We start from the raw sequence: 15,844 nt of genomic DNA, 5'->3' as shown, positions 1-15,844 counted from the left end.
CAGTTTGCTAATATGTGACATGGTCGTATTAATTTTTCTAAGTGAGTCCAGATGGGCAACAGGTGTCATAATTCTAAATATTGAATCCCGTCTTTTCATGCAAATTGTGTTTTAATTTTATTTATATAATTATTATTTTGCCTAAGTACATGATTTTAACATATGAAAACAACACAATTAGCCCTAAGTCACATTTACTTATTCTGAGCAGAAATACTCCTTTTGAAAGAACCCTAGTAAGGTGGGAGCCAGGGTGCAAAGTTGGTTGAAAAGGTGCATGGTCCTACTTCACAGGCGACCTAAATGGTTGCAGGTGCATTTCAAGTGCATGGCTAAGGAACATAAAGGACGTCATACATGTAGCCAGTGCTGTATGGTCATTCTTAACCTGATTTAACATGATCTTCATTTTGGCAGATGTACTGTAGCATGTCTGATAATGTCATCTTCTCCTTTCCTCCTCTATGGCACTCATTTCATTTTGGCTCAAAGGAATGCACTAAATCTCAGGTATTGTAATCTGTGTGTGGTCTCCTAATACTAACCTCAGTGCATCTGTGAATTTGCATTGTAACTAATGAGTTTATAACATTGATGTGTTTTGCTTCGTCTTGTTCTTTTGTATTTTGCCCTGATTTAGTAAAACCCCTTACAACTTTGAAACGGTCAGTGGTTTGGTTGATGTCACAGGCTGCTTTATTTGTGCAGACCTAGGGACAAATTGCTCACTTTCTTTGAGGAACGAATACAAGTGCAGACTACGTATTTTTAAGAATGAGTGGAGCACAGTTCTTACCTAACCTGCTTGGCGCATAAAGAAATGGAGAGAGAAAGGCAGGCAGATAGGCATCGTGGGTGTTTAACTGCTTTTTGTGTGAAAGTTTTATGGGAAATCCATTAGACATCTACATTTTAAAGGCTAGAGGTGAAAGCTTTAAATTTCAGGAATCCCAGTGTGAGAGCATTTTGGGAGACCACTGGTAAAATTTTAGTCAGAATAAAGGCTTTCTCAAAAAGGAAATAAGAATTTACACTTCGCTTGCATTTTCTTATTTGCGCTTGATTTTTAACCAGATTTCATGCTTTTATTTCATTCTATATTTTAATTGAGGCCTATAATAATATCTTTGCTCATTTGTTTCATGCCAATATATGACTAATTTACGGTTTCAGCATTACTCGTTTGAAATTTGGGGTCAAATTTGGGGTTATCAGGGAATTTGGAGTCAGGGAAGAAAAACTCATTTATCTCTGGAAACTAATTGGTTAAGTAACTAGTGAAATGTTATGGTTGTGTCTTCTTATTGCCCAGGAAAAAGATCATGAATAATTTAATTCACATTAGTGGAAGGCTACTGTCAATGTAATGTCTTTGGCTATTACAGTAACCTCGCCTGAAAACACGAAATATTTGTATAACTTTTCAAATTAAAATAAGGCCATTGCTTTACGTTCTATACAATATAACGCATATTAAAATGTCACAGGTGACATAATAGCTGTATTTTACTTTAGAAGCGCTGCTAATTTTTCAGTGATGTGGTAAATCTAAAAAATGTTGATAGTTTTTAAATTTGATAAGATTCTTGTAAAATTGTATAAAAATTTTTTAAATTGTGCCAGTGTTTTGAGCTTTTATCTAGTACATGTCTACTTAAAACGTATATAACTTTAATATTTTAAAAGGTACACCGGTATGTAATTAGTCCTCTTGTTCAGTATGAGAAATGACAGGTTAGTCTAATTCCCATGTAGAAGTAGGAATTGAATTTAAAATGTGCACTGGGTTATGATGTATACCTTATGTACGCTTTTAAAAATTAGACGTGTTGCAGCAGTTTAAGACAGATGATAGTAATTTCTTCAGAAACACGAATACTCGCACAGTCCATGCAGAGTGCTTTCAGGTCACTTTTTCAAGGCAAGTGTGTGAGGTTTGCAGAGAATAAGCATTTTAAAATGCAGTGAGAAGGCAAGATTGGAGATGGCTTTCATTAGCATTTCCTTACATTTTGATGAGTTGGGTTGAGGCTGTGTTTAAGACTGCCAGAAAACAGGATGCGGCACGAATTTTCAGTCTTTGAGTGGGGAGAGGCAGGTGGCAGAGTCAGGTCCTGGATAAGGTTCCCGGCGGAGGCTGGGGAATTCGGGGTCATTTCTAGACTGACTTGGGACTTTGGACAGGTTTACCTTGTCGACAGGCTCGGAATAGGGTGGGGGGGGGGGAACCTGTTTATTTTACCCCTAATTACAGGCCCCGTCTGCATTGATGGGTAATTTATTCTAGAAGTTTGGGTGGGTAGGGAAATGTGAGTTCCATAATAAGAATGGAGAGGAGAGGGAGAGGACTTAAAAGGGAAGAAGGGCCTTCTTACTTTCACCTGGATGCCGGGATGGGGAAGCTGGGACGTACCTGCACATACCTGTTCTGTCATCTTTTTATTCCTTTTTTTTTTTATGGGAAAAAGAAAAAAACAGCTCTGCTCTCTTCCTCGTTTAGAAAGTGTGAAAATTGTACAGAGATATTAGACTGAAGACTGAGGAAAAGTTGTCCCGTCTAAACTGTGGAGGTGATGTGTACCGACTGACGTTTCCTACTGTTGCAGCGTTCCAGGGCTGGTTGCATAATTAAAATGCTCTCCACTCTTTGAGGTTCCGATTGACTTTCCACCTCCACTCCTACTTACCCCCCAAAGTGTGGCTTTACTTTACACAAATTTGAATTAGGAGGATTCAAACACAATATAACATAAAACTTATTTATAAAGTTTCCAATCAGTGCAAACTTTTAATAAGGAGAACCCATCGGTCATAGAAAAAGGTATTTCCCACACATTCTGTTAGTAATCCTTTTCTACAATGGGAATATACACTTCAGGGCACCGTTTAATAATTATGTATTGAATTTTTCTGTAGGTCAGGCTTAGTTTAAAGTTCTTGGTGCAGGTGTACAAAAGAAATAAAAATACTGCATAAAAGTAAGTTAATATAATCTAAGTCAAATACAATGTAATAGTACAAAAACATCATGGAATTAATTTTTTTATTATAGTCGGCGATAATACAATATCTTTAACGTAGCACCAATGTAATAAGGTTGATTCTTATATGAGGCGTATGAAAATGAGTCCTATTTTTAATAAGGTTATTCTTCATAATATAAGACAAGTACTGTTTCTTCTAATGGTAATCATTCCTAAGTTATATATATCGTATATATCTCTGAATATAATCTATCACTTTTTTTTAAGTGATGGATTTGATTTAAGTTGGTTTCATCTTCAGTTAAGGACTTCTTAGTAGGTTAATTTCAAAAAAATTTAAATATTGAAACATGAAAACATTACAGTGTTTGTGTGATTATGTACATTTATTTGACATTAGACTTTTTGACATGAGCTGTTGTTCTCGCATTAGAAATAGGCAATATTTTCCCTCATGTTACAGCTTTGCTTTGTCACTTATTCTTTACCTTTTCACTGAGGTCTTCCTACTTTAATCCAATATATGCTACTTAACAGTAAGAGCATGTGTTGTGTATCAGTGACTTGTGTGTCTACTAAATTTCCTAGAATATTAAGGTCTTAAGATTTTAACTTATAACAGTCAGTTCATATCCCACTTGACTAATTTATTCAGTGATGATATTTAAAATCTGTTTATGTGCATATACAGAAATTATTCAAGTATGGGGAAATTTCTTAATTATTTGAATATTTTTATTCTTCATCTTTCATCAGGCGTTTGTTTGCTTAATTAAATCTAAAGCTGTTGTCTTCAGTGTGGTCCTCAATCCCTCTCTGTGAATTATAATAGGATGGAGTTTCAGAAAATCTGTGTATTCTGTTTCTTGTATCATAGAGGAAAGCTCAGTATTTTCATTTATATGCTTTTATTATTTTAATGAATATTACTGAGCGCCCACCTTGTTTCAGGGCTGTGCCGGACTCCATGGCTGTAAAGGTCTACAGGACAGACAGAATCTGCCCTCATTGACTTTATGGCCTCGCACAAAATACAGATAAATCGACGGCAGTTAAGATAGAGGGAAATCCAGGTACCGTGGAGGCTCAAAAACCAGGCATCTTGAGGAATCCGACGTGGCTTCCTGAATGGCCTTACTGTCTTTGCTCAAAGGAAAATCTTCTTTAATCCAAGAAAGCCCAATAGAAATGTGAAAAAGAAATGAATTGGGAAGTAAAGAAGGGAAAGAGGGGATGTGGATAGACTGTGATAGGAGTGATAGATACAAACCTGCCCTCCCCACATTTTGGTAGATACTGTTGTATGCATGCCCCGAAGTCTTTATATTTGCACCAGAGAGTCTTTTAAAGAGAAGTGGCAAAAGTATCCTTTGCTTTTCATGCTTATTCTCAGCAGGTTTACTAGCCCCTCCTCACCTAGACCATGTTGCATTTTAAAATCCTGCAGAAAGCTTCCTGCGGAAAGGTCTTTGAACAATAGGTGGACATAAGAGCGTTGCATTCCTGGCAAAATGCGGCCTGTTAGAGCTGCTGCGGTGGTCTCTGTCTCCTTGCTTTGGGGGGACCATTTCTCTTTCTTGCAGTTATAATCAGGTATTTATGTTGATTTAATTTATACAGATTGAGAAATTACACCATAGAGTCTGTTTAGAAATTGAAATGTAAATCAGGAAATAGTGTAAAATATGAAATGATTAATCTCGTGCTATTAACAGCATGCATTGCAAATTCATGCAAGGCAGTTGAGAATAGTGTGCAGTGTGCTGTTTACACAAGTTTCAGCTTCTGTTAGAGGATGTCTATTTTTATATATGACATCATCGCTGCTGCAGAACTCCCGTGGCCACTGGGATTTACTGTTCTTTCATTCCATTCTGAAAGAAAGCTTGTATTGATGTCATAATTGGACCCATCTTTTGGTTGCACTTGGAAATTGAAAGTAATCGGGGTGTTGTGTAGCATGTCATGGCAATATGTCAAGCAATTTATTTGTCAGAAAGATCACTGCCACTTTGTCCTGCCTCTAACTGTGAACACTGGTGGCTCTCGCTGTGCCTGTTCATGTCTTAAATATATTTGGCTAAAATTTAACTTTTAGTCTCAATAGCAACAATCCTTTCATCTTCAGCCATTTCATTTCTTATGTGATTTTTCCTTTTCTTTTTTTTTTTTTTTTTTTTGCCATGAGATTTTGCAGTGCTACACACTGATTTGAAAAATGTCTCTTTTCTTTGGAAAAATCTACTTTGATATTCAGACCTATTTCCTACCAGTGCTGAACTGACCTTTTTTACAATTAACTGATCCATTCTAAGTTGTCTGTTTTCACTATTTGAAACATTGGGTGACTAGAAATGTTCTCTTTTGATTTTGAATCCTGTGTTAAAACATTATTAACTTTGAAATACCTTTCTATTAGCTAGAAGATATTGTTGACCAACCTCTGGAAGAAACTCTAGCATGTGATTCGATGTATGGGTGTTAGGCTGACATCACTCATGAAAGGAAAATTTTAATGATTCATATTAAAATAATTTTTAAATGTCTACTAGATTTTGTACATATTTTTGTGTATCAATTTTCCTCCTTATCCTCTCAAAAAATTAGTCATTATCCGTATCTCAGTAGGAAAGTTTTTTTCCCCTTCTTTTACAGAAACTAATTAAGAACAAACTACAGATTAAAAAAATAACAGGTTTATTGAGGTACAACTCACATGCCATACAGTTCACCTATTTAAAGTGCATAATTCAACTCTTCTTTTCTTTTATAAAAAACATATAACACTGAGACTTCCCTGGTGGCACAGTGGTTAAGAATCCGCCTGCCAATGCAGAGGACACAGGTTCGAGCCCTGGTCTGGGAAGATCCCACGTGCCGCGGAGCAACTAAGCCCATGCGCCACAACTACTGAGCCTGTGCTCTAGAGCCCATGAGCCACAACTACTGAGCCCGCGTGCCACAGCTACTGAAGCCTGCACCTAGAGCCCATGCTCCGCAACAAGAGAAGCCACCGCAGTGAGAAGCCCGCGCGCCGCAACGAAGAGTAGCCCCCGCTCACCACAAATAGAGAAAGCCGTCACGGAGCAACGAAGACCCAATGCAGCCAAAAATAATAATAATAATAATAAATAAATAAATTTATTAAAAAATACGTAACACTAAATGTACCATCTTAACCATTTTTAAGTATACAGTTCAGTAGTAGTAAGAATGTCAGTAGTAATGACTGACTTGAACATACCCAGTTCACAGGTGTACCTCACAGCCTTTGTGATAGTTTAAATTACACATAGCTGAAAAATAACTTTAAGATAGTTAGGAAAAAAAATAATTATAGAATCTATTGAAAAAAATAAAAGGCTTACTGAACAATTGTATTAGAGCAGTTTCTTATGAACTTAGTATGGGGTCAGTAGCCTTTTATTTTTTCCTGTGTCTTCCTTTCTCACTTTCAAGTGGAATATTGGCGGTGGTTGGATGTGACGCAGAGTCTAGAACTGCTAGCCTAGAGGAGAAATGATGTGACCACAGAGTGGGCCGGATCTGAGCAATGAATCGCTAATTGGAATAAATGGCGGAGGAATTCCGAAGGGAAAGGTTTGAAGATGAAAAAGAAAGTATTCAGGCTGTCTTGACTCTTACTCAGATGTCTGGGAGGATAACAGTGATAATTGGTCACCTGTGGCTTCGGTACGATCCGGAAGGCATTAGGAGTGTTAGAAAATAAGGTTAAAATCTCAAAGTAAGTTGTAGCGTTTCCCTCGCACTAATTATTCGTGTGCGTCTACTTTCCGTCCACTTCTTTATCCGAAATTTTAAACCAAACCTTCAAACACCTGTTTGAATCATCAGTAATTTTGGAATACGCAGGAACGTTTTCAAGAAAAAGATCATTTTGCCGTTGGTTCCTTTATGAAATATGCACATCCCAACCAAGTGTGACGAAGAGAATACTTGGGCCTCGGCAATAGCCTTGATGTCCTCGATGCCCTTGACGGTCATGGGCATTCTTAACAAGCACTGCAGTCTTTTTATTCCTCCTCGGCATGAAAGTTTGCCTAACTTTTGGTACTAACTTTAGTTAGATGGGGAAGGTGTGAGCAGCTAGCCTTCCTGCAAGTGGATGTGCTGTTAGAAGGTTCAGCTGAGGTAGGACCTCACAGGGTTTTATCTTAAAGGAATCTAAGGACAGCCGACAACTGGGTTTTTACAAAGAGCCAAGAGGCTGATCGTTTTCTGGTTCATCTCAGAGCAGCAGCTGTCAAACTTGTCCATCTCAGGACTTGTTTACACTCTTAAAACTTTTTGAGAGGGACTTCCCTGTGGCTCAGTGGTTAAGAATCCACCTGCCAATGCAGGGGACACCGATTTGATCCCTGGTCCGGGAGGATCCCACATGCCGCGGAGCAACTAAGCCTGTGTGCCACAACTACTGAAGCCCGCATGCCTAGAGAGCGTGCTCCATAACAAGAGAAGCCACCGCAGTGAGAAGCATGCGCACCGCAACGAAGAGTAGCCCCCGCTCGCCGCAACTAGAGAAAGCCCGTGCACAGCAACAGAGACCCAATGCAGCCAAAAATAAAGAAATAAATACACTGGGCTTCCCTGGTGGCGAAGTGGTTGAGAGTCCGCCTGCCGATGCAGGGGACACGGGTTCGTGCCCCGGTCCAGGAAGATCCCACATGCCGCGGAGCGGCTGGGCCCGTGAGCCATGGCCGCTGAGGCTGCGCGTCTGGAGCCTGTGCTCCGCAACCGGGAGAGGCCACAACAGTGAGAGGCCCGCGTACCGCAAAATAAAAATAAAAAAATAAATACACTTGTTAAGGAAAAAGAACTTTTTGAGGGCTCCAACAGCTTTTGTTTATATGAATTATCTACCTCATTACTTGACATATTAAAAATTGAAACTGAGAAACTTAAAAATATGTATTCATTGGTTAATTAAACATAATAAACCCATTATACATTAACATAAAGGTTTTTTTAGTGAGAGGTAGCTATATTTTCAAAACAGAAAAAGTGAGAGGAAGGGTGGTGGTGGTTTATAGTTCTACAAATATGTTTAATGTTTGGCCTAGTAGAAGGCAGCTGGATTCTCATATCTGCTTCTGTATTCAGTCTTTTGTGATGTCCTTTTCTGGCTGAAGTATATAAAGTATGGCCTCACACAGATGGGTAGTTGGAAAAGGGAGGAGAGTTTTAACAGCTTCTTCAAATAATCTTCCTGATACACTGCACCAAAGTTTGACAAACGGTAGTTCCTTACACCTGCTGTTGTGTTGAGGGACATAACACTCTGTCAGTCAGCTTTTAAAATTTTTCTTTTATTAAAACCCATCCGCCTTACTTACACGCCGAATGGGTCTTTCTATTCATGTGTGATTTTATAACATCATGCATTCGTCACTGAATTTAGGTCTTCCAAATTTTGGCGTGTTACACAGTATAAAAAAAAATCACATTTGTTAGTATCACTACCAGTCTCATGTCAAAAGGCCTTAATTATTGGGAAGCTGTCAAGCTTATGGGATTGGACATGTTTTCCTAATGTCTAATTTTTACTTGAAAGCTAAAATTTTATCCTTGGGAAAGTGCTATCAGCTGTTTTCCTTGAAGTGACAAGCTCAGTTTGTCCATTTTCAAGAAAATATCGGCCAAGTACCCTAGTCTTAGTAACCACAATTTGTCCATTTTTTGTTCTTTCCCACAGAAATAGCTTTCCATGAAAAAACCAAGTGCAGGACCCTTCTGAGAGCAGGGCCTGTAGACGGCTGAGCTTGCAAACCTAGGAGGCTGCCCCGACCTTGTTTCCTGTGTGATTCTGCCCCTTACTTCCTTTTCCTTTTTGCTGCTTAATCTCCTCATAGATACAAGGAGAAAATGGAAAGCCCTCAAGCTAACTTGGGATGGAATCAGAAGAATTTTAAAATGCTTTATATTAAATAATGGTTTTAAATATATTAATTAATTGGTTTGGATGGTCACCAGCAGTCCTTTTTGGAGTTACTGTAGTAATCTTTAAAGGTACATATTTTTACTTAATTTATTTAGCATTTCTCATTTAGAGAGTGTTTCTCTTTAGGAATTTTATCTTTGGAGCCCCTTTTCCCCCCAGAAAGTTCTCTGCCTCCTCTTCCCTATTAAGATAATTATGAGCCATTATGTGGAATTATAAAATATTTAAACTTTTTATGCAAACATTTGTGTGATATGAAAGTATGACCTAATCATAACTGTAAAGAGTGTGTTAGACAACTTTTTTTTTTTTTTTGTGGTACGCGGGCCTCTCACTGCTGTGGCCTCTCCCGTTGCGGAGCACAGGCTCCGGATGCGCAGGCCCAGCGGCCATGGCTCACGGGCCCAGCCGCTCCACGGCATGTGGGGTCTTCCTGGACTGGGGCACGAACCCGTGTCCCCTGCATCGGCAGGCGGACTCTCAACCACTGCGCCACCAGGGAAGCCCTAGACAACCTTTAAAGCTGAGTTTTTGGTCTTATGCTAATACCGATAAGACTAGTTTTTGGTGTCCTCACCCACTCCCATACCCTCAAAAAAAGATCCTCACCAGGAGTAATTTCAACAGCCTCCTGTGCGTGATTAATACTTTAGATTCAAGATAATGTAATGTATTACAAATTGTTTCAGTTTGATAGTGCGAAATAAATAAACAGTACCTCGCAATGTATTTAAAACTTCTCTAACCTTTTTACTATTTTTCTCGAATTATATCTTTGTTATCCTCTAGTTTGAGTATCTTTTTTTCTTTTTTTACTGGCTCCCTTTTTCCTTTTTGGTCTAAATAAATATGCTGCCTTCACTCTTTCCACTTGTCCTGCTTATGTTAAGACACTAGTGGTTGGTTTCCTTTGTCATCACAACGTGTGGTTTACTTCTCATAATGGTGCTCTGAGATTCCGTGTGCTTCAGTAATCAGCTACTGCAGCAGAATATCTGAAAGCGTAGCGCTGCCTTGGGGAAGGGACTGGAAGTTTTTCTGCTCCCAACTTTGAGATGATAAGTTTGCCCTGGTAAGAGCTGAAATGTCCACTTGTACATTCTGTGAGGTCAGTGGTCACTATAGATTCCTGCATCCCTTCTCGCTTAGAGAAATTCCCCCTTTAGGTGATTGTCTCACTTTCTTCCCTACTGCATTTTTATCTTTATTGTAAATACCATGCTTTCTGGTAGTGTGTATGATATTTTTTTAATTCATTTTTTATTGAAGTATAGTTGAATTACAATGTTGTATTAATTACTGCTATACACCAAAGTAATTCAGTTATACATATGTATATATATTCTCTTTCATATTCTTTTCCATCATGGTTTATCACAGGATACTGAATATAGTTCCCTGTGCTATGCAGTAGGACTTTGGCGTTACCTAGTCTATATATATTAGTTCGCATCTGCTAACTCCAAACTCCTAATCCATCCCTCCCCCACCCTCCTCCCCCTTGGCAACCACCAGTCTGTTCTCTGTGTCCCTGATTCTGTTTCTGTTTCGTAGATAGGTTCGTTTGTGGCATATTTTAGATGCCACATATAAGCGATATCATATGGTATTTGTCTTTCTCTTTCCGACTTACTTCACTTAGTATGATAGTCTCTGGTTGCATCCATGTTGCTGCAAATGGCATTATTAGTTTTGGTTTTTGTTTTTAAAAAGTCCACTGAATTGAATGGTATGTTGTAAAATTTTGGCCCAACAGATTTTTTTTTTTTTTTTTGGCTTCACCTCCTTGAAAAAGCATTACCTATAAAATACAAGCCATCAAGAAAAATAGGTTTCGTTATACATTTGCTCGAAGGCAGCCTTTTAGTAACCATTTCATATGATGCACAGTACATTTTGCTTATGTCCACCACACTATTGAACTAACCAGGATGATTTCTGGAGGTCATACCTGATTTCTTGTATTTCTTGTATTCCTGTCCTGTCCCACTTTGTCTTGGGGGTTAAGTGTAGAATGAATGAGTGAATGCTACTTATTCTGTTTAGTGTCTCATTATAGATTTATGGTTGTGTGTTAATACAGTGAACTGCTACTTTGTGGCACAGTCAGGAGGTATAATCTTCCATGATTGTGATTCATCTGGCCAGTTGTGAGCAGTTCTAACAATTATAATTGTCTGAGACATACAGTTAAATATTCTAGTCTTGTCCTTTAAAAATACCAGCATGGTAGTAATTGAACATTTCAAAGCGCAACTAAAATATGAATAGGGTGAAATACTCTGTTTGCCTTTTAAGGAGAGGGAGAAATTAGATGGGTGGTTTGGGCTTTGTTTGTTTATTCATTTATTTATGAGAAGGAAGATTGAATATTGTCATCTTAAACTCATGTGGTCATGGTGGGAGGCTGGCTTCTTCTCTAAGGGAACATTTAAAAAATTTCTGTGGCATCTAAAATATTTTCTATATTGAGACAGTCTCTTCTATATTTAATTATTTTCCAGGCAAATTTACTTGGAAGCATTTCCTGTCTGGAGTATATTTAATTACATCAGATGGGCAGTCACAGTTCTATTCCTGGTCGTGAAGTCCACTGATGAATGCTGCTGCTTATAAATACTGTTATTTTCGTTTAGAGTGAAGATTATTGAACCATTATGAAAATTTATACATACTTATTTGAAAACCTCAGATTTAAAAAATGAAAATATGCTTGTTAAAATTAAATTCCTGAAGAGTCAGGAGAGTCTTTGGAAGCAGACAGTATCACGTATGCCTTTGTGTACCTTTTGCACAGTGTGTATGCTGTTACGGTAGGTCCTCAGCAGTGTCCTGGTTCCGTGCTGGTGTCCATCAAACTCCCAGAATTAGCATTAGTTAACATTTCTAGGAGAGGCATCATAGATCCACCTGCATTAACACATCGATACAACATTAATTCATGGGTTGCCCAAACCTTGAGTGCAGCTGAATTTTTAGAATATCTTGGAAGGAATAAAATCAGCCCTTATTGGATCCTTATGACATATACCAGTCGTCAGCGTGCTTTTTCATGTATTTCGTCAATCAGACTTTTCTGCAGCGTTGAGTGTTTGGTGATGGCATCTCCACTGTTAGGAGATAAGCCTCCTAAGGTCAAAGGTGTCACGTAATGTGCTCGATGTTCATGGTCACAGAATCAAATAAAGACATAGGTCTTCTCTGTCCCTGATACAGAACATTATTTATTTTTTAAAATGAATTTAACATATATTGCTTTTATGTTACTTAAACTTTAAATTTGATCTAAAAGAAATATAATATATATCATATAATTCACCCACTTTAAATGCCTACAATTTAAATACCTTTAAAGGAAAGAGGCCAGAGCACAGAACGTCCATTCTAGTAGGCTTTGGTTGATTCATCAGTCTTTTTTGTTGCAACTGGGTGTTTTCCCCTCTCGAACCATGCATCCCTCATCAATAAAGCACAGCATTCCCCCCCATTTAAATAACCTTTCTAGCTCATTCCAATGCAGAAATGGGTTTTCACTGGCCATCAGTACTATTTCACAACAGAGCATAACTATGTAATTAGTGTATTTTAAAAGTTAGGTCCACTAATATTATAAGTAACAAGCCAAATCTTGCCAGAAGATCTTTTGTAAGTATGACTTTTTAACGAACTAAAACAACTTACAGTTGTCTAAAGGTAGTCATCATTTTTAAAGGTAAAAACACACCGCCACAGTGGGCTTCCCTGGTGGCGCAGTGGTTGAGAATCTGCCTGCCAGTGCAGGGGACACGGGTTTGAGCTCCTGGTCTGGGAAGATCCCACATGCCGCGGAGCAACTAAGCCTGTGCACCACAACTACTGAGCCCGCGCGTCTGGAGCCTGTGCTCCGCAACAAGAGAGGCCACGACAGTGAGAGGCCCGCGCACCGTGATGAAGAGTGGCCCCTGCTCACCGCAACTAGAGAAAGCCCTTGCACAGAAACGAAGACCCAACACAGCCAAAAATAAATAAATAAATTTTAAAAAAAACACACCGCCACAGAATTACTAACTTCTGCACCAGAAAACATTGGAAGTGTTCTGGTAGTATTTAAGAATATTGAAAATGTATATCAAATAATATCAGGGGGTTTATAAACCTTCTGTAAAACTGATGATGTAGTTATGTAGGACTTTTAATAATTCAAATTATTGCTACCATAAAGCAAAACACCTTTTACTTAGCTTTTTCTAAGTTTGACAGCATTTAATTTGCAGAGTAAGCGATGTTAAAAAGAAAACCTCTAAACTATTGTCCAATTATCACTATAATTTTTAAAAAGTAAGGGCATTTTAATATTTCCTCTCTGGCTGCCAAAGTAGGAAGATAAAGATTTCAGAATAAAGGATAGTTACCACCAGGAAATCTTATCCCAAGATAGACCATCTGAATGGAAATATTACCCCTCTACCCCCATCTTGCTACTAGCTAACGTTTGGGACCAGCCATATAGTTAAGATAACTTTAAGAACGTAAAAGGATTTTAGGAATCTGCCAGTCACACCACTTAATAAAATTTATTTTTTTCTATGTAATCACTGACGTTCATCCTCTGCTTTAAGATTTTTAGTTACACTTAGCACTGATATTTGTGAGACAGTCCATACGTAACGTGTGTCCAAATTGTACCCTACCGCCTGGTACAAAGAAAGGGTTTTGTAAATCATAGCAGTTATTGTTGCTTGTAGGAAAGGCCTAATTATTAAGAAACTTCCCTTATGTTTAGTGAAATCTGCCTCTCTGTATCTTAGTCTGTGGTTCTGGGTATCTCTTAAAGCAGCACAAATGAATATTCGTGTTCCATTTCCATGTAAGTGTGTTTCAGATATTTAATGAGACCCTGCTCTGTTCAGCCTCTTCTCTAGGTTACACATTCCTAACTTCTTATAACTTTTCTGAACACCTTATCATCTTGATCTTCTGCTGTTTGAACATTACAGTTACTCATTATCTGTCCTAAGTCATGATGTCTAGAATGGGTTGCTGTAAACCACATGCAGACTATAGGCTATAGCAGAGCTTCCTGTCCCCCTCCCTCTGGGCCTTATGTGTCTGATAATGTAACCTGAGATTTTATTAGGGTTTTCAGTCACCTTGGAGCTTTTGGCCAGCTCCCTTTTACAGATAGCCCCTCCCACCTCCCACCCCCACCCCCCCCCCCACGCTACGAATTGTTCCTCCAGCCTGATCTTCCCTCTCCTGTACTTGTAAGAGTGACACTTTGATGGTACACATGGTACACTGTTAAATTTAGATTTGCTGGTTTTCATCTACTCTTTTCACCTGTCACGTTATTTAAAACACCTCATTTTGTCAGTAAGCAAATTGGACATCTTTCATGGTTGCACAACTCTCCTATGTCTGCTTCCTCAGCTTAAAATAAAGCTGGTGTTATACTACTTCACAGGTTACTCTTGAAAATGTGTAAGTGGAATTACTTATGCATTTATTCTTTGAGCAATTACTGTGTGTTAAGTACGAGAGACAAAACATTTTATCATTGGCAATATGAGATGAAATGTTGTATGGTCCCTGCTTTCAGCTAATTTACATTCCAGTTTGTGGTCAGTATTTCTCTTTTTGTTAAATAAAAATAAGAGTGATAATTAACTACTGTGTTCGCGCAAACATATTAATCATAAGGGAATAGGTTACGTGCCAGATTAGTAATAAAGATAGTAATTGCTTTTTTGTTTGCAGTACGCGGGCCTCTCACCGCTGTGGTCTCTCCCATTGCGGAGCACAGGCTCCGGACGCGCAGGCTCAGTGGCCATGGCTCACGGGCCCAGCCGCTCCGCGGCATGTGGGATCTTCCTGGACCGGGGCACGAACCCACGTCCCCTGCATCGGCAGGCGCACTCCCAACCACTGCGCCACCAGGGAAGCCCAGTAATTGCTATTTATATTTGGAGTGGTACTCTATGAAATACTGAAGTCAGGAGCCCACTTTCAGGCCTCGTCCTTAGACAAAGCGGTGAAATGATTTGCAAGCAGTGTACAAGGACTTCCCCTCTGAGGCTGAGCATTTTGAGGTGAAGTCTGGTCTCGTTAAAACGGGTTCTTGGGAATGAGGTAAGCTTTGCGAAATCAGCTGTTAAAGTCTGTGCATTTTGAAAAGCCCCGTTCTGTATGTTGGAATTTCTTACTCGCTTACAGCCTTCTTTATTTTTCTTTGTTTTTCTGCATGTCTCCATTTCATGCCATCTTTACTTTGGCGGGGGGTGGGGGGGGGCGTGACCAAGGATTGAACCTGGGCCATGACGGTGAAAGTGCTAAGTCCTAACCGCTGGGCCGCCAGGGAACTCCCCATTTCGTGCCATCTTTTAATCGTTCTCTTCTAACGTGGCCCACGTAAATAGTGGGCATATTTATTATAGACAGGTTACATTAGTTCTCCAGTTATGAGTCAGGTGCAACATAAGCAGTTTGTTGTCAGACAGGTATTTTTAATTAAAGACATAGCCTAAAGATTTCTTTGAATATATCTTTAGAGTATATCTGGGTGATCTTTTTTGGACTCACAATTCGATCTTTTTAAGTGCTAATTCAAGTAATGGTTCCTAGTATTTCTAAAGCCTTCATTTAAATTAAACTCAGATGTGTATTCAACAGTTATTACGTATCAGGCACAGTGTTGGTGTCTCTCATTTTATTTCGTAATTAAATTATTTTAAATAAAGAACCTGAAGTACCTTTTTATTGGTCAGAGTAGAAAAAATAAAAATTCTAGCCCCGATTTCCTCTGTGAGGAGGGTGTGTGGGGGGACCTGTCTGAAGTTCACCCGAGGATGAAGCAGATTATGTGAAATGTAGGGATGAATTACAGTGTGAAGAATTTGTCAGATAATCAACTTTTGTTTTGTTT

At 38.8% G+C, this 15,844-nt stretch overlaps 1 protein-coding gene across 10 annotated transcripts in view; it reads left to right on the top strand.

The window, feature by feature from the left end:
- RAPGEF2 (Rap guanine nucleotide exchange factor 2) overlaps positions 1-15,844 on the top strand; it is a 244,694-nt gene that overhangs the window by 131,448 nt on the left and 97,402 nt on the right. For 8 of the 10 annotated variants that reach the window (XM_067737035.1, XM_067737034.1, XM_067737038.1 and 5 more), the window contains one exon: positions 418-510. The exons of 1 other annotated variant lie outside the window; for it this stretch is intronic. In XM_067737035.1, coding sequence (XP_067593136.1) covers positions 418-510 — 93 coding nt within the window. The remainder of the gene's footprint in view (positions 1-417; positions 511-15,844) is intronic. One more of the 10 variants, XM_067737036.1, reaches the window with a different exon arrangement.

This window comes from Pseudorca crassidens, chromosome 4, assembly GCF_039906515.1.
Source record: "Pseudorca crassidens isolate mPseCra1 chromosome 4, mPseCra1.hap1, whole genome shotgun sequence".
Lineage (NCBI taxonomy): Eukaryota > Metazoa > Chordata > Mammalia > Artiodactyla > Delphinidae > Pseudorca > Pseudorca crassidens.
Note: the sequence above shows the minus strand (reverse complement) of the source record. Positions and strands in the feature narration are given on the sequence as shown.